Source organism: Aquarana catesbeiana, linkage group LG02, assembly GCF_042186555.1.
Source record: "Aquarana catesbeiana isolate 2022-GZ linkage group LG02, ASM4218655v1, whole genome shotgun sequence".
NCBI lineage: Eukaryota > Metazoa > Chordata > Amphibia > Anura > Ranidae > Aquarana > Aquarana catesbeiana.
Genome location: NC_133325.1, coordinates 370,987,013 through 371,010,047, shown reverse-complemented (window position 1 = coordinate 371,010,047; position 23,035 = coordinate 370,987,013). Strand labels below are relative to the sequence as shown.

The following is a 23,035-nucleotide window of genomic DNA, read 5'->3' as shown; positions in this document are numbered from 1 at the left end:
TTAAAATGTGCTTCTGTGTTGTGACACAGCCACTGATAAGGCTTACTATTGGCCAATTTAATACATATTACACATGCTTAGTTCACTTGTTGAAATCCACTTGAAGAAATGCCATGCAGCCATCACAGTAGTTCATGTATGTTGATAAAACGGTACTGCAACAAGCATCCAGAAGATGAGTAGCACTGAGCTGCAGGTTTAAAAAAAAAAATGAATTGGGTAAAAGTATTTCATTAAAAAGTGCAATTGTTTGATACACAGTGCTCTGGTAAACTAAAAGTAATTTTTTTAGGGTTTTGGAATAGCCTTCACCAAGTTGATTTCTGAAATATGGTATGCTTTTTAGTAAAAGCAATTTGAACAAATATATAAACAATATTTAACATTGTTGGCTTCTAAATAAGCAGGTGATTACTGAAACAGCTCAGATACACCTAATAATATGGAGAAAATGTGTGACTCAAAGCATTTGAGGAAAAAAAAAAACTAAACTAAACTTGAAAACTAAATTTTTAAAATGCATATGGTTGTACTCTTATACATACCTGCTTGACATTGCTTGGAAAGGCACAAATTCAAACTGGATAAGTGGAAGGAGAATAAGTAGCCTTAAAAACTAGAAATAAGGATTGTGCATTGAGTTTTAAGTGTTTTGTCAAGTTGTGCCATTTTAGACATTGACAGAGGATTGTTTTTTAGTATTTCATTAGTAAATCTCTTCAGCCCACAGATGAGCTCTATTTACTTTGCCTTATTACTGTAAAATGTAACTAATGGCTTGCTTGAATTCTATTGTGACTTGTTGGAGGATTGGAGAAAATTGCTGCTCTTTGAAGTTATTGTCTTAGCTGTACTCAATCTAAATTCAGACCAAAAATTCATAAAAGCTTAGGTAGTCCTCTTATGTAATAATATAAATTACAGCATGGCATTGTAGTATATAGCTCGGATCTCCTTACTCTTTCATTTACAACACTTTAAACCCTTGGTGCTGCAATGTGGATCAGTAAGTGCCATTTAACCAAAAACATTTTAGTTGTGATCTGGCACTAAATAAGTTTATATGGATTTAACTGTGAATTTGGATTTTTGTTATCCACCCCTGCCTGGTGTTTAACCAGAACCTAAACAGTCTTATATCTTAGACTTGCCCAACAAACTTCACTTGACTACACAGGGCATATATAGTGGGCCTTGACTCTTCTCTTCTGCTGTTACTTGTGTAAATCTAGCGCCCCCATCTCTAGCCACTGAAGTTGGCAAATACGGTTACTGAAAGTTGATATACCTAGAGAGATGACTGCTATATAAGGCTTTGCCCACATGCATATATAACGAGACGATAAGGTTCAGGTTCAGTCACTTAAAGTGGTGTTCCGGCCGAAATTATACTTTTTACATAAAAATACCCCTATAATACTCAAGCTTAATGTATTCTAGTAAAGTTAGTCTGTAAACTAAAGTCTGTTTTGTTAGTTTATAGCAGTAGTTTGTTATTTTATAAACTTACAGTAGGCCGTGGCCATCTTAAGTCTGGGCATCTAAAGCCAGACTGCATTTCTTCCTGGATCTCATCCTTGCAGATCTCGCACATACTCAGTGCAGCACAAGCAGTGTAATAGGTTTCAGGTCAGGTTTCCATAGCAACGGCAGTGTCAGAGGAAGTTGCCGCCCCTTCCCAGAAGGCATTGCAAACAGGAAATGATGCGATGGGCCACGGCCAGGGAGGAGGAAGTGAAAAATGAATACAGCAGATATACAGTAGGTGCTGAGAAAAAAATAAAAAAATATCCAATTCGTTTACAGTGCACAGCTTAGTGACGGATGCTGAAGAGTTGTAAAAGTCGGTGGAACTCGGTGGTTGCTCGAGCACAGCAACAGTATCTTTTATACATGAGGAGTTTGGAGGTGGACAATGCTAGGCAGCAGGGAAACTTTGTCTACAAATTCTGGTCATCCGCTTGGCACTGTTAACTTGCTTGTATCATGTTAATTTAATGGGTGTTAAATGCATAGAGGTGAACTCTTTCAGTAAACATGATACTTCTGAATGTCGGATCGCAGCTGGTTAACCACTTAAGGACCGGGCCTCTTTTTTTAGATGTGTTATTTACAAGTTAAAAACAGGGGTTTTTTTTGTTTGTTTTTTGCTAGAAAATTACTTAGAACCCCCAAACATACATTTTTTTTTCCTAACACCCTAGAGAATAAAATGGCGGTCATTGCAATACTTTCTGTCACACCGTATTTGTGCAGCGGTCTTACAAGTGCACTTTTTTTTTTTTTTTTCTTTTTTTAAATACACTTTTTTGAATTAAAAAATAAGACAAAAGTAAAGTTAGCCCATTTTTTTTATATTGTGAAAGATAATGTTACGCCGAGTAAATTGATACCCAAAATGTCACGCTTCAAAATTGCGCCTGCTCGTGGAATGGCGACAAACTTTTACCCATAAAAATCTCCATAAGCCACGTTTAAACATTTCTACAGGTTGCATGTTTTGCTTTACGGAGAAGTTGTAGGGCTAGAATTATTGCTCTCGCTCTACCGATTGCGGTGATACCTCACATGTGTGGTTTGAACACCGTTTTCATATGCGGGCGCTACTCACGTATGCGTTCGCTTCTGCACGCAAGCTCGGCGGGATGCGGCGCGTTAAAAAATTTTTTTTTTCCTTATTTATTTTACCCTTTATTTTTTTTATTTTTACACTGTTTAAAAAAAAAAGTCACTTTTATTCCTATTACAAGGAATGTAAACACCCGTTGTAATAGAAAAAAAGCATGACAGGACCTCTTACATATGAGATCTGGGGTCAAAAAGACCTCAGAACTCATATTTACACTAAAATGCAAAAAAAAAAAAAAAAAAGGCCCTTTAAGAGCTATGGGCGGAAGTGATGTTTTGCCATTGCTTCCGCCCTGCAGTGTCATGAAGACGGGTGGGGGCCATCTTCAGCTCAGTCGTCTCCATGCACAGCCAGAAGGACCGGATCGCCTCCCCCGCTGCCAACGGCTCCGGTAAGCGGTGGAGGACACCGGATCGCAGGGGGGTGGCCCTCTCCCGCTGCCGATAAAAGTGATCTTGCGGCAAATAATGTAGGTTATTCCTGCGCTACCGTGGAAGAGAGATGCACACAGGGACAGCCGCAAGCACCGAATGGGGTCAAACAAAGCCCATAAATAGACAAAAAAGCATGAGGGTAGGTGCTTACTCCACCTGGTTAGCGCAGCACCTACCCTCATGCTTTTTTGATCTTGCGGCAAATCCGCCGCAAAGACCACTTTTATCTTGTACCGGACCACCGGCGGACATGGGGATACCGGGGTTATGGCAGCTAGCTGCTGCCATAACAACGATATCCGTCCTCAAAGTGAGGATGTACATCGGCATGCGGCGGTCCGGAAGTGATTAAAGTGATTGTAAAGTCTCTCTCTCTATTTTTTTCTTAATAACAAACATGTTATACTTCCCTCCTCTGTGCAGTAGTTTTGCACAGGGCAGCCCCAATCCTCCTCTTCTTGGGTCCCTCATTGCTGCTTCTGGCCCCTCCCTCCTGTTGAGTGCCCCCACAGCAAGCAGCTTGCCATGGGGGCACCCGAGCCGAGCTGCAGCTCCATGTATGTAGTCAGACATGTATCTGCCGTTCGGCCCGGTCCCCTCTCTCTCCTGATTGACTAACAGTTGCGGGAACCACTGGCATCTCAGCTGTGTCTCAGCCAATCAGGAGAGAGTATCCCGGACAGCCTAGGGACCAGTGGACAGACATGGGGCTCCCGCTGCTGCCCAAAGCCAATCAGGAGTGCAAATCCCCGGAGAGGCAAGGCTCTCGTGGACATCGCTGGATAGAGAGGGGGCTCAGGTAAATATTTGGGGGGCTGCTGCACGCAGAAGGTTTTTTTTCTTTACCCTTTATGTATAGAGTGCATGAAGGTAAAAAACCTTGTGCCTTTACAACCACTTTAGGAATAACAGTCGTGCAATTACCTGGCTTCTTTTAGGACTTTCATATGCAAGCTACCTGATGATGATGATGGTCCTGATGATTTGTTCACATTCAGTTTTTCCAGACCTTTTAGAACACTAGCAAACTCTTTGCTGTGTTGCTAACAATATTATTTGTTAGCAACACAGCAAATTATTATGGATTATTATTATTATGGCTCTCCTGTTCCATAGTAAAAACTGAGGAGAAAAATGAGTTTAATAGTTGTCTTCTTGTCACTTGTAACCAACATCTCTTGATCATCCTTTATGGGGCCAATATGCTCTGACTGCTTTTTTTTATTATTACTATATTTACATTTTAGGTGTTTTTTTTTCTTTTACTCCTTTGCTATGCATCTCTCATTGTCTGCTGCCTTGATTGCGCTCTTACATTTCTTATTGCAATCTTTGTACTGCTTGAATGTTGACAGTGTCCCCTTGGCCTTATAGACAGTTTTTTTTCTTAAATGTGTCTTTTTGCACTTTAATTTACCCACCCAGGTTTAGCCTTGTTTTTTTTTTTTTTATTTGTTGCCCATTGGCATACACTGGCTAATGCCATTGCCTAAAATGCTCTTAAAGCACTTCCACTTTTCCTCTGGTCTTTGTTTCTAGAATATCTTCCGATTTAATATCATGAAGTATGGAGCACAGTTTGATAAAGTTTGCTCTCCTGAAATTCAATGTTCTTGTCCTACCCTCATGTATGCTTTTCCAGTGCTTTACAATGAATGTTTTGTGATTGGCAAGTCTAGCAGAACCTTGTTTCTAGTTGGGGAATCCACCAACAGACAATTGTCTCTCAAGAAATCTATGAAGTGCCGAGCCTTAGTAGAGTGAGCAGTTGTTCTATCTACCCAGTCAACATTTGTATACAAAGTCCCCCCATGATTATTACATTGTCCTGCTTCGCCACCATCGGTCTCTTCTTCATCCCTCAGAGCAGGGGACCTCTAGCATTCCCCTACTATTAATTTCCCATTTGTTTCTTCCCTTTGAAGTTCCAGCCACAAGGATTCCACCCCTTCCATTGCCCCTTTAAAAATATCACCCCTTGTGTTCATGGTCAAATCTTATTAACCACCTCAATAAAGGGCTTTTTTCACTCCCTTCCTGCCCAGGCCATTTTTCAGCTTTCAGCGATGTCACACTTTGATTGAAAATTGAGCGGTCATGTAACACTGTACCCTTATGAAATTTTCTTGACACAAATAGAGCTTTCTTTTGGTGGTATTTAATCACTGCTGGGTTTTTTATTTTTTACTAAAAAAATTTTTAAAAAAAGACTACAAATTTTGAAAGAAAAAAAAAAGGTTTTTTTATTTTTGGCAGTGAATTTTGTAAAGAAGTAATTTTCTCCTTCACTGATGTACGCTGATGAGGCTGCACTGATGGGCACTAATTGGCTGCACAGATTAGGTGGCACTGGTAAAGAGGCATTAATATGCCGCACTGATAGACGGCATTGATGGGCAGCACTGATGAGCAGGCACTGAAAGGCTGCACTGACTGGCATCACTAATGGGCACTGATGGACACTGGTGGGTACTGATTGGGCACTGCTGGCGCTTTACTGTAAGCAGGGCACTGATGATCAGTGCCCTGATTACACGTCTTAGTGTCCTTTGCGAGGAGATGCCGCTAATCGGCTCTCCTCGCCACACACTGTGAGTGTGAGGCAAGGAGAGCTGATTACCGGCATTTACATGTGACCGGCTGTAATTTAACACAGCCTATCACATGGTTAAAGAGCTGCGTCATGAGCTCTTTACAGAGATCGGGGTCGCGGAGCGGCCGTTCTGGGGTGAAGTCATATGATGTCCACCCAGAACGAGAGCCGCGCCGCTACTCCGTCATTTGATTGTGGGAGGGCGGCAAGTGGTTTAGTGTCATCCCTCCTGTTCACCATTAAATCAATCTGAACTTACATGCCTCCCCCCTCTTCTACCTACCGCGTCCCTTCGATACATTCACAAGCCAGTCGTGCACTGTCAAGCCAGGTCTCTGTTACTCACAAAGTAGAAATCCTCCTCATACATAACTAGTTCCAGTTCCTCGATTTTGTTCACTAGACTCTTAGCATTAGTGAACATGCTTTTAAGTTTTATATGGCCGCGTACTGTTTTATCCCTGCTTCTTCCAAGGCTACAGAAGGATTCTGCCAACATAAACATGTTTCTGTTAGGCACTCCAGTTAAACTGACCACAGTTTCACTTTCTGCCATTCGTTCACTAGGTGTTAAAGCTTTCTTTGATCCCTCCCCGCCATCACCTAGTTTAAAAGTTCTTCTAACTTTTTGGCTAACATTTCCCCCACCAAGGTTGCACCCTCCCCATTTAGGTGCAGTCTTCCATTACTATAGAGCCAGTAACTAAGGAGTCAGTCCAGTTCTCCAGGAACCCAAAACCATCCTTCCTGCACCAGGCAGTATTTCAGAAAAAATCACCGTGGAGGTCGTTTTGTTTTTGTTTGGTTTTTTTTCAATATAGTGCCTGAAATAATTTTTTTAGCACGCTCCATCGTCCTCTAACTTTATTATTGGTACCCAAGTGTACCATTTCAGCTGGGTGTTTCCCAGCCCCACCCAACAATCTATCTGATCGGTGATGTGCTGAACCTGAGCACCCTGTAAGCAATATGCTGTTCAGCAATCACGGTCTTTGTAACAGATTGCCTTATCTGTCCTTCAAATAATTGAGTCCCCTACCATCAGTATCTGCCTAAGCTTACCTTGGTTCACTGAAAGAGTCCTCCTCTATGCATTTAACACCCACAAACTTAACATGGTAGCAGCGAGTTTATTTTTAATTATCATTGATCTTTTTTAGCAGTTGTTTGTTTGCGTATGCATTAACAAACTAATGTTTATGTTGCATAATGAGGCACATTTTTTTTCCATTTCAAATGTGCCTATTAAATAAATTCACTCATCTGCTTTAATCGGAAGCCTGAAGTGCTTGATGATAAGATTTAACAATGAAACATCTTGTGCATTATTTATAATGTTATTGTCTATAAACATATGGCTAGTCATTTAAATTTTTTATATGGGAGAGTCTGTCGTCATCTGATGTTTCTACTTTTTTTGTTTAAACAAAGTTTCCTGGACACCGCTTGATGAACTAGTAATGCTCGCTGTCTCCATCTAAGTTTTTTTTCTCTTTATAGTTGCTATAACATTTTTCCTCTCTTGCCTTTTCTGTCAAATGACTAATTACACCTAACCACTTTTTCAAATATGGCTTCCCAATCTAGTTAAGAATACTATGTTTGCATAAGTTTTGTTTTAAAGGAGAAGTACAGTCCACGCTTTTTTGGCTGTACTTCTCCTGTGGATCACAGGAGTGCAGTTTGTTTTGCACTTCTATAACCCGTTTTCAGCAGAGAGCAGGCTTTAGTCCGCTCTCTGCTGACACAGAAGTCGATCCAGTTCCACGTCATTATGACCACAGAGTTGAGATCCGCCAGGTGCCTGGACTGACACCTGTCTCAAACTCTCAGCGAGCCGCTGAGAGCCTAGGCCGGCCGCCCCTGCCCCCTCCACAACCCAGGGGAGAAGGGAGAAGAGCAGAGAACTGTGACTGGCAGTCAGCAGCTCTGCTCACGGAGCTGTGAGAACTGAGTGATCGGCGATGTTCGATCACTCGGTTCTCAGCGTAGAGGCTCCAGGGGACAGATGCAGCATTGGACCAATACTGCATCCACCTGGGTAGGTATGAATCTTTAAAAAAAAAAAAAAAAAAAAAAACATACTTCTGTTTTAATGGTTATGTCCACAGATATAGCTGCCCCACTCTTTAAAATTCATTAATTAACAGAGCTGATCCACATAGGAAATGTATCACTATTGAAAAATTATATTCTCAGGTATTTCTATTGGACATGCAGAATCAAAGCACTTGTATATTAAATGTCTATAAATTCAATGCACAGTATAAAAACCCAAAAATACCCCTCCTATGTGAAAAGTGAAAAAATGACTCCTTGGTCAGCTGCTGCTCCCAGGTTGCGATAGCTATTTGAACAATGATACCAACAATCACACTGCTATCCTGTTTATATAAAATAGTGAAAGTAAACATATATGGTTCAACAGTTCATGCATAAAAAAGTGCTTAGAGTCCACCAATATAGTGCGACAATGAATATGTTTGACTGGTCTTTTGAACACTCCATGGTCCCCCTTTGTGCTCTCACACCACTTGTATAGCACTATCGTGCCCTTTACACACGGTCGGACATTCCGACAACAAAATCCATGGATTTTTTCCGACGGATGTTGGCTCAAACTTGTCTTGCATACACATGGTCACAAAAAGTTGTCGGAAAATCCGATCGTTCTAAAATTGGTGATGTAAAACACATACGTCGGGACTATAAACGGGGCAGTAGCCAATAGCTTTCGTCTCTTAATTTATTCTGAGCATGCGCGGCACTTTGTGCGTCGGATTTGTGTACACACGATCGGAATTTCCAACAGCGGATTTTGTTGTTGAAAATTTTATAGCACGCTCTCAAACTTTGTGTGTTGGAAAATGTGTGATGGAGCCCACACACGGTCGGAATTTCCGACAAGGTCCTATCACACATTTTCCGTCAGAAAATCCGACCGTGTGTACAGGGCATAAGTGTTAGCATAAGCGTCAACCAAACATCCCAGTACTCCAATATCCCTCAGCTGGTGCGGCATGGGTTTATTACGTATACAAGTTTTAGAACAGTACCACTCTGATTTTAAACCAGAGTTTTTAGGCAGGCATAGGGAATAGGAAAGGGAAAGCTTCCATATTGTAGTAATATTTATTAGCATTATAATCAATGCACTTACATTAACATGTAATACAAACCCATAAAAACCTGGAAGCGTCACTCCAGAGTGCAGTCTATGGGCTGGAAGTGACATCAAAACGTTTCATCTTAACTAATGGCTGTCCATTGTACACTGAATTGCAGAGGTTAAGTACATTTACAAATAAAAAAAAAAATCTTAAAAGGCAGGTAAAAGCATCCATGCCTGAATACAGAAGCAATGGGTTTAAAATATGTAATAGAAGCCCTCCTATGGAGTGCTGTATAAGAAGATCTGTACAGCAAAATCTAAAGTCAAGCTGCTGATCATTTCGGATCCTGGGCCAGCTAATTTTTTTCATTATCATTTTTTGATAAAGTGCATGTTTTTAGGCTGAAGATTAGTTAAACACCTCAAACAGTATATATTTTATGAAAGTAAAGGCCCTGAAAAATAAAATTGTGGTAGTTGCAAGTTTTAATGTACCATATTAGCCCACATATTAAATGCAATTTTCAGTACAAAGCTAATTTTAGTGTACACAAACACCATATATTGCTTGATGTTTTTTTGCAAATTATAAAAGATAAGATTGTGATGCGTAAATAGGTAAACAACTAGTTAAATAGCAACTTTGGTACTCAAAATTGTCTAAAGGCTTCACCTTAAAAACCGTATAAAGTTTAAAGTTGACCATGAGCGATAGCCCTAGAATTATTGCTCTCACTCCGACAATCATGGCGATATGTAACGTGTAATGCATTCATTGTTTTCATGCGTAGGCACACACACCACATGCTTTTGTGTTCTGTGGGAGGAGCCAAGTAAGCTGTGGAATTGCCACACTGAACCTGGAAGTGACACACTACAGGTCACTTCCATGTTTATTTACCAGTTGAAAGATCTGTGAATGGCAGAGGCAGGTCTACCTTCAGTCGGCTGTGGAAATGATCCGGGGCTGCTTTACAGCAGGCCAAATTGTTTCCAATTGAAAGTACATTGCCTGCTGAACACATTTAAAGGATAAGTTCACTTTTTGACAAAAAATAATAAATGCACATTTTTTGCAGGTAAAAGATGTGAATTTTTTTTTTGCAGGAGCCTGTAAAGCATTGCACCTGTAATCAGTAGATCGCTGATGACATGCAGGTCTCCTGCAGATCTCTCAGTGTATCTGCTTGCTGGTACCCCATACAAGGAAGCTGATACATTCTGACAGGAAGACTCGGTGAACTACCACAGCGCTCACATCGCCGTGATAGTTCATGGAAAACTACAAGTCAACAAACAGCCACAAAGACTGCTGGCCCTTTACGTTTTTCCATTCACAGAGCACTGTTTGTTATAATATCCAAAAAAATAAATAAAACACATTTCTTCATCGGTTTAGGCCAATATGTATTCTTCTACATATTTTTGGTAAAAATGATTGCAATAAGCATTTATTGATTGATTTGTCCAAAAGTTATAGCATCTACAAAATAGGGGATAGATTTATGGCATTTTTATTTTATTTTTTAATAGTAATGGCAGCGATCTGTGACTTTTAGGGGGATTGTGGCGGTCAGATCGGACACTTTTTTTGGGACCAGTGACATTTATACAGCGATCAGAGCTAAAAATAGCCACTGATTACTGTATAAATGTCACTGGCAGGGAAGGGGGTTAACACTAGGGGGCAATCAATGGGTTAAGTGTAACCTAGGGAGGTGTTTCTAACTGTGGGGGCAGTGTACTGTCTAGAGGAGAGAGATCTGTTTACATTGACAGATCCCCGTTCTGGCTCTGAGGAGCGATCGCGGCCGCCGGCCACGCACATCGGCTCCGGTGTCGTGCTGCGTGCGTCCCCTATCACTCTTAAAGAAAACTGCCGCAGTATAATGACGGCAGCTGGTCGGCAAGCAGTTAAACAGTCTGCTTATAAACGGTAGCTGATAGACCAAGACTTTTAAGGGTATTGAGAGACAAGTGATTAAGGAAAACTGTGCCCAGACTATGCAGACTAAAGTGGTTTCATATTCTGAACAAGCTTTCAACAGACTTTAAAACCAGTCTTTACTCACCTCTTTAGCTATAGGCATTGTGTAGACGTTTATCTTCAAAGTTCACTGCGGAAGCACTAAAATCACTCCCCCCCCCCCCCCCCACTATTTTCTGTCACACCAGAATCTTGAAAGTCTGCCAACTTTCTAATGTAACACACAGCAGGTGTTCATAAACTGTTGGACACATACGGAAACACTTCAGAGTTTTTGTTGTGATCTTTGAGAATTCACACTACAAGCCCCAGGAAGTCACTTAAAAATGCACTCGCACTCCGATTACCTTTGAGAACCCTAGCACGGATTCCCACGTTAGCTGCAAGAGGCAGCCCCATTGAAAGCAATGGGAGGCCGCAGACTGCCTGTGTCCAGGGCTGATCACTTGTGATTGTTACATGCGATTAAGCGCAATTAGCTGCAGGAGTCGGCAGCCATCCATTGCTTTTAATGGGGCTGCCTCTTGCAGCTAATTGCAGGCATCCCCTCTGGGGTTCTCGCATGTAATCGGACCAGTGTATTCACAAGCATCAATTTACCCTTAGAACTCTTCTACTGCTTTAGAATGTGAATAATTCAATATTCATAATATATGCACAGGTACACTTCAGATTGTAAAATAAGGTAAATGCTCTATGTTTACTTCAGCATCTAGTTGTGTGAGGAAGGTGCTTTTTTTTGCTCAAATTCCCATGGTTGGATGTTAAAATTGCTTACATATGGTCATAAGTGCACCTTTAATAAATCAGGCCCAGGTTCGCCCAATCTGGCTTACCGTCACTTGATCATTTGCAAATGTACTCTTTCTTTTTCGTGGCATTTAGATTAAAGCTGAAATATTGCTCATGACAACCAGAATCAGTCATTTTTCAGCTGCAGTAATGAATATAATAGCGTGTGTCCAGTAACACTGCTGTCCTTGACTAGTGCATGATTTCCAACCTGAAAAAAATCTATATGCTTAAAATATTTGTAACTTTGTCATTTGTAACCGTATTGATACGTTTTATACATATATAAGCAAAGCATCGATTTTGTGTCACAGGTGTGATGTTGCTTGTGTTTGAAGCTTTTCCTTCTGAAAGCAAAGCAGCTTGCAATAAGCCGCTTTTTTTATTTTTTTTTTTTTTTTTGATGCGTTAATATCCCATGTCACTACCATTGGTTCCAACACAGGATAATTATGTAAGAATATGACTTCATAAATATTCCAGGGGTCTTGTGGCAAAATCTATGAGTCGCACATGAACTGCTCCTTAGCTTTAGCATAGCTAAATACATTAAATGTGTTGGATATTTGTAATGCTTTATATGTACTTTTCTCACAAACTCAGACCTGATATTTCACATAAAAGAACAGAGGGTTTTGTTTTTCACTGGTAATAAAAGGAGAAGAAAAGCTCACCACGCATAAAATTTTGTACTGCATGAATCTGGAAAACAATGGAAATGTAGGAGTGTTTTAATCGGATTTTCATCTGAAGGAGCCTAATGGCATAAGTGGATAAAAAAAACAACATATGTACTGTATGTAGGGGCACTGCTGCCATTCCCACCCAGTCTGTAATTCCCCTTTTGTTTTATTTTCTAGAATTGATTTTCTGTGCAACCATTACATTATTTTGGCACAGTGTGGGAGTTAAAATTATAATCCAATCATCGATTTTGGCTAGAAGCAAAATGTGCTGGCTTTCAGGAAATGTATGTATGTTTTCCTGGTACTGCAGTCATGGAAGCTGACAAGATTGCATTTCGAGTATAATTAAAGTTATGTCAGGTTTCCCTGTGGCAGTGGTTCTCAACCTTCTAGTGCCGTGACCCCCTTCATAAAATTTCCCAAGTTGTGGGGACCCCTAACAGTAAAATTATTTTCATAGCGTGGGTTGTCAGCACACAAGACAAGCAATCTGCGCCCCTAACCCACGGACATTTAGAACTCCCTGAGTCCCTTCCACTCGTACAGTATTAAAACCCCTTATGGTACATGTTAGGATGTACCACTCTTTGTTCTGCTTTCTTTCCCTTTTATCTCTTTCTATGCTAATTTCTTGTTTTTTTCCCCATCCCTCTCTCTAGCTGTCTTTCTTGTTTTTCTTTGTTCCTCCCCTTCTTTTCCGCTCCCTTCCATGTATTGTCTGTTTTTATTCCTTCTCTTACTCCTTGGTGGGGGGGGGGATGAGTGATAGTGCTGGGGGGGGGGGGGGGGTTCTGATCAGCCAACTTAGGTGCTCTTGATCAAGGTCATCTGCTGATCTGAAAAATGTAGTGGGGACTTTTAATGGCAACTATAATCACAGGTAGTGTTACTCACTTGTGTCTCTGACTTTGTGGTGTCTCGTAGCAGTGACACCTATGCCAAAATCAGGAGATAGGATCTCCCCTCAGCCCGTCCCACTTCATATTCCTCACCAGTCAGCTGACCTCTAGTCTCTGCCCCCCAGCCATGCTGTGAGCTAAATGGCTGCTGCGAAGAGGCCGAGTGGGCGGCCGCAGGCTCCAGGAACAGCCCAGCTGGGCGCCTGCGAAAAGGCTGGGAGAGCAGCGCGGGCTTCAGGAACAGCCCAGGATTCGGTGACCCCTGGCATATCGTCAATCGACCCCTGAGGGGGTCCCGATCCCCAGGTTGAGTACCACTGCCCTAAGGTAACATACAGTATATGTTAAGCTTGTGTACCATAGAAAAATATAAATTGGTACCATGTATCTATATTTATTTGAAAAGTATATTTAAGTAAATAAATATTTAATACCCTAACCACTTCAGCTCCGGAAGGTTTTACCCACTAATGACCAGGCCATTGTTTGCGATACGGCGCTGTGTTACTTTAACTGACAATTGTGCGACACTGTACCCAAACAAAATGAATGTCCTTTTTTTTCCCCCACAAATAGAGCTTTCTTTTGGTGGTATTTGATCACCTCTGCTCTGTAAACAAAAAAAGACAATTTTGAAAAAAAAAAAAAAAATTACTTTCTGCTATAAAACTAAAAAAGTAATAAAATTTCTAAATCAGTTTAGGCCAATTTTTATTCTGCTGCATATTTTTGGTAAAAAAAATCCCAATAAGCGTATATTGTTTGGTTTGCGCAGAAGTTATTGTGACTACAAACTATGGGATAGATTTATGGACTTTTTTGTTATTGTTTTTACCAGTAATGGCGGCAACCATCGATTTATTTATTTATTTTTTTTGCGGGATTGCGGCAGACAAATCTGACACATAGTGACACTTTGGGGACCAGTGACACCAATACAGTGATCAGTGTTTAAAAAAATGCACTCGCTGTATAAATGACACTGGCAGGGAAGGGGTTAACCAGGGCTTTCTTACTGTGTAAGGGATGGACTGACTTGAGGAAGACGCACATCTGTGTTCCCGATTAGCAGGAATCACAGATTTTTCTCTCCCTCGCTGACAGAACAGTTTGCCTTGTTTACATAGGCAGACCGCCATTCTGTCTCTCCTGTGAATGATCACCAGCAGCCATCACGACCGCTAATTGGCTACCGCTGTGTCCAATCACAGCGGGAGTGCGGCTCCAGTGGCGCACACACCGCAGAGCCAAAAAAAGCAATTGCATATAGGTATGTGATTTTGCGCTAAAGGGCCGCCCTGCTGCAGTATATGTACGTGGGGTGGTCCTTAAGTGGTTAAAGGGGAGCATCTAGAAATGGTAATTGTGCCAAACAGTACTCTGAAAATGTACTTTGTCTTGCATTCCCTGCTAAAAAAAAAAAAAATGGCAGCGCACATACTGTGCCTTGACCCTCATATCTATTTGCAGTTTAAATCTGTACCTAAAGGCACTGTTGCCATTAGTTTCATGAGATTTGAAGGGAGACTTTGTGATGTCACTACTGTGCTGCTTATTTTTCTCTTCCTGGATGGGAAGCTGTACCTGTACTTCTGTATCATTCATTATGTAGACCTATACATTCTTTACCACTCCTGCTGCTTAATACTCACCAGCCATTTGATCACCAGTCATCAGGGGAGCAGCTCTGACATGAGGAAGCAAAGCAATGTCCTATAACAAAATGTCTGCCTCCACACATACACAAACAAAACAAAACATGGTAAGTCAGTAATCGGGGGTGGGACAGCTGCAGGGGAGTCCATTGGCAATACCAGTTTGCTGCTACTCCTTTTGTTCCTTTTTTTTTTTTTTGGAAACCACTTGCTGCCCTCAGTGATCTAAATTTTTGATTTAGAACATTATACCTAGAACTGCAATTGCAGAACATACTAGTAAAAATGGAGTGACTACCCTTTAAAGCAGGCATAGGCGTACATTGAATGAGTCTATTTGGGAAATTAAAAAATACTGAGGTTTACTAAAGGCAAGCAGACTGTACAGTTGCGCTCCGCATGGGCTTTCCAGAGCTTAGTAAATGAGGCAAAGTTTCACTTTGCAAACAATTTTCAATCACACGCACAGTCACAAAGGGAAAAAATAAACAAAAGTGTTTTTGCTTGCACATGATTGAATGATGGAAGTCAGCAGAGCTTCCACTCATTTACTAAACTCTGGAGCAAATTCCCTTGCAGAATGCAACTACACAGTCTATTTGCCTTTAGTAAATCAACTCCACTATCTTGCGTGTGCCAGACATTGGAGCCTAAAGATTTAGTTTTATAATATGTATGAAGTGCTCCCATGTCCATGTGTTATCAGTAACCGTGTGTACTGAGTATACAATAAATGGGCCAGAGTAAATATATTATTACCTCATAGGAACTTATTTGCTATTTCCTAATTGAATGATTCTTTAAATGCAATTTTTAAAGGAGTGCTCAAAATGCCAACATGCTAAAAAAAAATACATTTTCTGCAGGGCCTTGTTTACATGTGCGTCAATACCCTGTGTCAAGTGGCATTTTTTCTGCATTTTTAAAGCCTCATAAGGGCCATTCAACACCTGCCATGAATATTATAATGGTACCACATAGTGCACACAGGAGCGGTAGCGGTGTGTTAAAAATTAAGCGGCATGACACTTTGATGAGGCATCAACGCTTGTCTGCTGCCTCCATTGCCAAAGTTTAACCGCACCTGTAGCATATATAGCGTGTTATTGAAGCCTTTAGAAAGTGTTAGTTGGGTGCTGGGGCAGAGACAGAGGTTTATGTATCCCAAAATGGACTAGGAAATAATGGAGAACTAGGACACTAGCCACTTCCTGTTTGTACAGAGCAGCCATACAGCAACACCATTTACTTCTGAAATGCAGTGAAAAGTATCAAGCCAGCCAGCAATATAGCCAGTGCCAGCTAGGAGCAGAGGCATTGAGCATTATTGCTAGTGGCAAAGCATTTTTGTTTCTTAAAGCTGAGCTGAACCAAGTTTGAGATCCAACTATACAAATCCATCTTGCAGAGAATTCACAAATGTCTGCTGTCACACCACAACCTAACCACATCTCAAAGCAGATCATTTTCTCTACATCATGTCCGCTTTAAAGTGGTTGTAAACCCTTTACAACCACTTTAACCTACAGGTAAGCCTAGATTAAGGCTTACCTGTAGGTGCTTGAAATAATCCCAGACCTGCACGGTCTAGGAGATATTTGCAAATCGCCGTAGGGCGATTTCTTCTGCGCATGCCCGGGAGTTAGAAAAGGCACGCTGTGCCGTTTCTAGCTCGGGTCATGCCGTTAAAGGCGGATTTCGCGCGCATGAGCGGGAGTGACGTCACGCGACTCCGGCCAGTCACAGAGCCGGAGTTTGCGGCCCCTGAAGGAAGAGGGGTGAAGAATGGACGCTCGCTACTAGCGAGGAAGACGGGGACATCGTGGGCTTCTCCTGCAGGTAATTGTCACATAATGGGCTACTATGCAATGCATAGTAGCCCATTATGCTTTACCTTTGCAGGGAAACAAATGGAATTAACACCCATCAGGGTTTACTTCCTCTTTAAGCACTTCCCCCTAGAAAAGCAACATTTTCATTGGCATTCTTGAAGCTTTTTCAGCACTTCTAAAACACAACAGGAACACCTCATAAATGTTGTAGGTGTGTTAATTAGTGTTGCTTCATTAATCAACACACATGTGATTGAACTGTTGCCACTCTTTTATTTTGTTCAATCCTTATTTTGTTGTACTACTGTTCCATTCCCTATTTCATTGATATGACATTAACTTCCCGTTCTGTTGGGCCTGTGTTACCAAGAAGTTGTCTTTGCACTATGATCATACTGGGGCAATCAGCTTTACTGCTCCAGTAAAGGCATGTTACTGTATACCCAAATAATCATTTCCTTTGCTACTTTCAGATTAAAAAGTATAAATCTTGTTGTGTATTATTGGCTAATATTTGGAGTAAAAATGATAAGTGCAGCCGTTTGCAGAAAGTTAGTTGTTTGGGAAATGTGTATTAAGGCAAAGAGACAGGCAAGGCAGAATATTTCTGCAAGCTGACGTCTTCGACTAAATGCCACAGGACAGTTATGAATGTCTGTTGACAACCACAGTTTGAGCATACTTGTCATTAATGGCTAGAGCAGCTGATGTGGCCCTTTTTGACAAATATGCTTCAGGGATTTAACAGTGGAGCAAAACACATAATGATCTTTCCTTACCCAGCAGAAATCTGATCTTTAAGGCTATATACAGTAGCAGTAGGTTACTCTATATATGCATATTTATTAACTAAGGAACTGTCACACTGCTACTAATTTATTATCTGATCAAGAACATACACCTTGACCATAGACCTGGTATTAATTACTTTAGTAAATCATGCAAAAGTAATACCCACCTGCCGAACGCTCACAGTAAATATCCTGCAAGTGGACGGCAGGAACAGGCACAATTACGTACATTACATGACATCCTCCTTCTGGCGCACATGCTGTCATTGGCTACAGTACACGTTTGTCATCAGGTTTCGACCAATGATTTTAGGCCATGAACTTGCTGATCTGCTGTAGCCAATCACAGCACGGCCCTGTGTCTTGTTTGTAAACCTAAACATAAGATCTTGTTGGTTCTTCTCTTCCTGAAATTGTTTCTGCTCAGGAAGAGAAGGCAAGAACACTGTGGGTTTAAGCAGCACACTTACACTTGCACAAACTTGTTAGCCACATTTAACCCCTTGATCGCTCTCTAGTTAACCCTTTGATTTCCCTGTCACCCAGCCAGTGTCGGTGTACTATATTATCATTAATCTCTGTATTAGTATCACCAGCGATGTCATAGAGCATCAGGGTCAGTTGGCATCCCTTCCAACCAGCGTTAGTTAGCGCTATGTGCAGCGCCACACTGTCCTAAAGATGGAACATTCGTAAGGAGGCCTACAGGATTCTGAGTATGTCAGATGAGAGCGAAGGTGAAGCCTCACTGTCAGAATATGAACCTGTAGAAAGCAGCTGCACCCCAACAGCTAGCCCAGATGATGGTGAAGAGGTCCCTGCTAAAACAAGGTGTACCCGACCCCATGTTGCTGAAGTGCTAGAATTGTGTAATTATGCTCATATGCAGTAGGCCGCAAGTACATCCTGGTCTTTTAGACACCAACACTGCAGTATCTCATGGTAAAATCACCAGCAGCGCAGTACAAGCTGGTGAGGGGTGTGTGTATATATATATATATATATATATATATATATATATATATATATATAATTTTGTGTGTAAAAAAAAAAAAGAAGGGTAGTATTATTGTGTTAGGTTGACTTGGGGGGGGGGGGGGAGTAGGGAGGATATAAATAATAAGGTCACAATGGGTTAAAGGTTTCTAACAAAAAAAAAAAAATTCCAAATGTAAATTCATCATAGTCGATGAGAATCATTTAGAAATGGCTGCAGCTTCTTTTAGAGGATTGGATAAAACTCTTCGACAATGAACTCTGTCGTCTGTGGGGTGACCCTGACTATGATAAATTTGGTCCCTCATAATTGACCAGAAATTACCAGATTATGCTCCAACAAAACATCTGCATAGAAGAGTTCCTTGTACATTTTACTGGCAGGCTGGCAATAAACCAATATCTCCCCAGAAGGCTTGCCAGATAAGGGGGTCAAACTGTTATAAACTCTGTGAAAAGGCCACAGGCTATATATACACAGTTGTGTTTATAAGTTTACATAACCTGGCAGAATTTATGACTTCTTGGCCATTTTTCCGAGAATATGAATGATAACACGAAAACTTTTCTTTTGCTCATGGTATTTGGCTGAAGCCAGTTATTATCAATCAACTGTGTTTTTACTCTTTTTAAATCATAATGGCAACAAACTACCCAAATGACCCTGATCAAAAACTTACCCTGGTGATTTTGGCCTGATAACATGCACACAAGCCAACACACAGGAATGGCTATTAAAGGTAACCATCCTTACCTGTGATCTGTTTGCTTGTAATTAGAGTGTGTGTATAAAACTTCAATGAGTTTATGTACTCCGGACAGACCCTTGCATATTTCATCCAGCGCTGCACTGACGTTCATGGATTCTGAGTCATGGGGAAAGCAAAAGTATTGTCAAAGGATCTGCGGGGAAAAGGTAGCTGAACTGTATAAAACAGGAAAGGGATATAAAAAGATATTCAAGGAATTCAGAATGCCAATCAGCGGTCTTCAAATTCCAATCAAGAAGTGGAAAATGAGGGGTTCTGTTGAAACCAAACCACGGTCAGGTAGACCAGCTAAAATGTCAGCCACAACTTTTTTTGTAACTTAAATCAGAGACTACATTAGCTATAAAACCTTCTGCCTTTACAAATACTTTAAAGCTCCCCTTTTACATTTACCTTAGCAAGACTGTATAGCAGGTATATGCAATTAGCGGACCTCAAGCTGTTACAGAACTTCAAGTCCCATGAGGCATAGCAAGACTGACAGCCACAAGCATGACACCCAGAGGCATGATGGGACTTGTAGTTTCTGAGAAGATAAAGAGCCTCATCCACAAATACCACAAGACTTCAAGCTGTCATTGATGGTAAAGGCGGCAATACACGGTGTTAAATAACTGAGGTATGTAAACTTTTGATCAGGGTCATTTGGGTAGTTTCTGTTGTGATTATGATTTAAAAAGCGTATACACAGATGATTGATAATAAATGGATTTAGCCAAACACTAACCATGAGTGAAAGAAAAGTTTTTGTGGTATCATTCATATTCTCTGAAAAATGGCCAAGTAATCATAAAGTGTGCCAGGGTATGTAAACTTATGAGCACAACTGTATATCTGGATACCCATACTAAATGGGGAGCAGTGGCAAGATCGTGTTGGACCCTTATTCTGTAAAGGGTACCATCTGTTTGTGGGCAGCTTTAGTGCAATGACACTTTAGACATTTTGTTCATTCAAAAAATTTGGAGGGGCTTCCTCCAACAATTGGTTAACACCACTTAGAAAAGGGGGAGAAAGCCAGTTTGCACGGTGAAGAACTTCTTGCAGGGAAGTGGAAGGAAAAACCGAATGTATTCATCCTGTCTTCCATTCACGAAGACATGACAGTCCAAATTAATACGGCAACTGGTGTCCTCGAAAAGCCTCTTTTTCCACAACTATAATCTTTATATGGGAAGTGTAAACTTCAGTGACCAAACGATGAAGCTGTATTTAACCTCCCACAGAGTTAGACACTGGTACAAAAAATGTGTCTATTTCAATTGGCTGTATGCAGTGCTTTTGTTTTTTTTTTACAAAGCTACTGGAAGAACTGGATCTTTCCTAAAATTTCACAGCCCTTTTGTTTCCAAAAGGCACCGTGGCCAAAATACAGATGTAGTTATCCGGCTGCATGAGAGGCATTTTCCAGATGTCCTCCAAGGTTCCCCAACACAAAGGACATCCCAAAAAAGATGTGCCAGTAGTAAATGCAGAATGTGTGACACCTGTCCCATCTGGCATCAAGGACTGGTCCCATCGCTACCACACACTAGTGGAGTATTAGTCTAGGGTACATCACGCACATAATTCTGCACAAAAAAAGGGTCTCTAAAGATGTTGGGAAACTGTCACATTTTCAGAGACCCTAAAATCAAAGGCTGGAAATGTTTTGGTTAAAAAGAAATCGAAAATAAATTGAAAAAAAGTTGTTTGAGTTAGTTTTATATCGTCACTGTGTGTTATTGTTAACTGTTTTTGTTTGCTTTGTTTTGCATTGCAGAAATCAGCAGCACAGATCTGTGTATTCTGACAGCAGCAGTTAACTGCTCTCAGAATGCATACGCCAGTGCCTGCAGGGGGAGATTACTCCATCTTCTGTTTAAAAAAAAAAAGTGTATGCCAAGCTTCAATAGCTCCTATGCTTTGGCAATAAAAAAGAAAAAGTTGCATGCATTCCCAACTTTAGAAGAGTGCATGTGTGGCGGAAGCTTCTAATGGCGGGCATACCAGACACTTTTTTTGGCAGAGATTTCTTAATCCACATCAATCATTAGCATTACATGTACAGTATGCCCAACATTAGGAGTGTGGCAGAAACTCCTAATGCTGTCCAAACACGTAATGTTTTTAGAGGCCCTAAAATGCCAGGACAGTTCAAACACCTCGCAAGTTACCCCTTTATGGAAAGCAGATATCCCAAGGTATTTACTCAGAAGCATGATGAGTCTTTGGAATAACTTATTTTTTTTGCCATTACGTTTTTGGAAAATGAAAAACAAAAACTATTTTTAACACTAAGTTGTAACTTTACTGAGATTTCTGACACACATAATGGGTATGTGTGGCATTACACCCCTAAACACATTCTGCTACTTCTCCTGAGTATGGGGATATGACTTGTGTGAGACTCTTTGGGAGCTTAACCGCATATGAGACCCAAAATCCAATGATCACCTTCAGGCTTTGTAACTTGCACATTTTGTTTCCTGACTATCCATCGCGGTTTTGGAGAGCCTAAAATGCCAGGATAGTACAAACACCCCCCAATTGACCCATTTTTGGAAAGTAGACACCTCCAAGGTATTTGCTAAGAGGCATGGCGACTATTTTGCAGATGTTATTTACCGCTTTTTTTTTTTTTTTTAATGAAAAAAAAAAAATATTGTTTTCACTTTTTTAAACAAGAGTACCTGCAGCCAGTTTGTGTGCAGCCAAAACTCTGCAGAAAAGCCGTCCCTGGACACTGATAGAGTGAGCAAATGATTTTATGTTTCTGATTAATTACTTTGTCATTTCTGCACCAATGTGTACTTCTATAATTTATTAATATAATTACTAAGTTATTGGTATTTTGTTTATAGCACATTGATGGGGTGCATCCTCATTATGGTTCATTGTACAAAATGGCTGCATGCATTGGGTCTAGATGACTGGTGCTCTTTGAGGGGTTTGCAAATGTCATTACATATTTCCTACTGACAGTAGTACTGGCTTTCATTCACTCTGTTTACTTCACCTGAGTGCAAACTATGCAAATCACATGACTTTTATTAACTCACAGCTCCCAGAAATATTTGAGCACGGTTGCATTGGTCTGTATTATTGAAATTTACCATTCTGTATTTAACAGCAACAACGTACTGTCTACCGGTTAACCCTAGTGAAGGCATGGAATGTGGATGAGCTAAAAGCATATGCAGATCTAGTCACCATCGGCAAACCTGACTTTATTGAGGTCAAGGTAAGTTATTTTGTTCACACACACTTTCACTTCTCTCCATACTGTATACATGCAACATATATATAACATAAAATAAATATTGATGCCAACACTTAGTAACTACTAACACCCCTTTATTGGTAATAAAATATGGGTCTGGTTTGGTGATTATTATGTAAATTTGATGTTTAACCAGTGCCTTGCAAAAGTATTCACCCCTTGGCTTTTTACCTATTTTATTACATTACAGCCTTTAGTTCAATGTTTTTTTTAATCTACATTATATGTGATGGATAAGAACACAATAGTCTAGGTTGGTGTAGTAAAATTAAAAAAATATATACATAAAACTGTTTTTCAGAATTAAAAAACTGAGATGTGCGTATGTATTCACCCCCTTTGTTATAAAGCCCATAAAAAGCTCTGGTGCAACCAATTACCTTCAGAAGTCACATAATTAGTGAAATGATGTCCACCTGTGTGCAATCTGTGTCACATGATCTGTCATTACATATACACACCTTTTTGAAAGGCCCCAGAGGCTACAACACCTAAGCAAGAGGCACCACTAACCAAACACTGCCATGAAGACCAAGGAACTCTCCAAACAAGTAAGGGACAATGTTGAGAAGTACAAGTCAGGGTTAGGTTATAAAA

The 23,035-nt window shown here is 40.6% G+C and overlaps 1 protein-coding gene across 2 annotated transcripts in view; it reads left to right on the top strand.

Annotated features, from left to right (window-relative positions):
- The window catches only part of LOC141128049 (S-adenosyl-L-methionine-dependent tRNA 4-demethylwyosine synthase TYW1-like), a 349,357-nt gene that overhangs the window by 286,667 nt on the left and 39,655 nt on the right, over positions 1-23,035 (top strand). For both annotated transcript variants that reach the window (XM_073615095.1, XM_073615094.1), the window contains exon 14: positions 22,289-22,399. In XM_073615095.1, the coding sequence (XP_073471196.1) occupies positions 22,289-22,399 (111 nt within the window). The remainder of the gene's footprint in view (positions 1-22,288; positions 22,400-23,035) is intronic.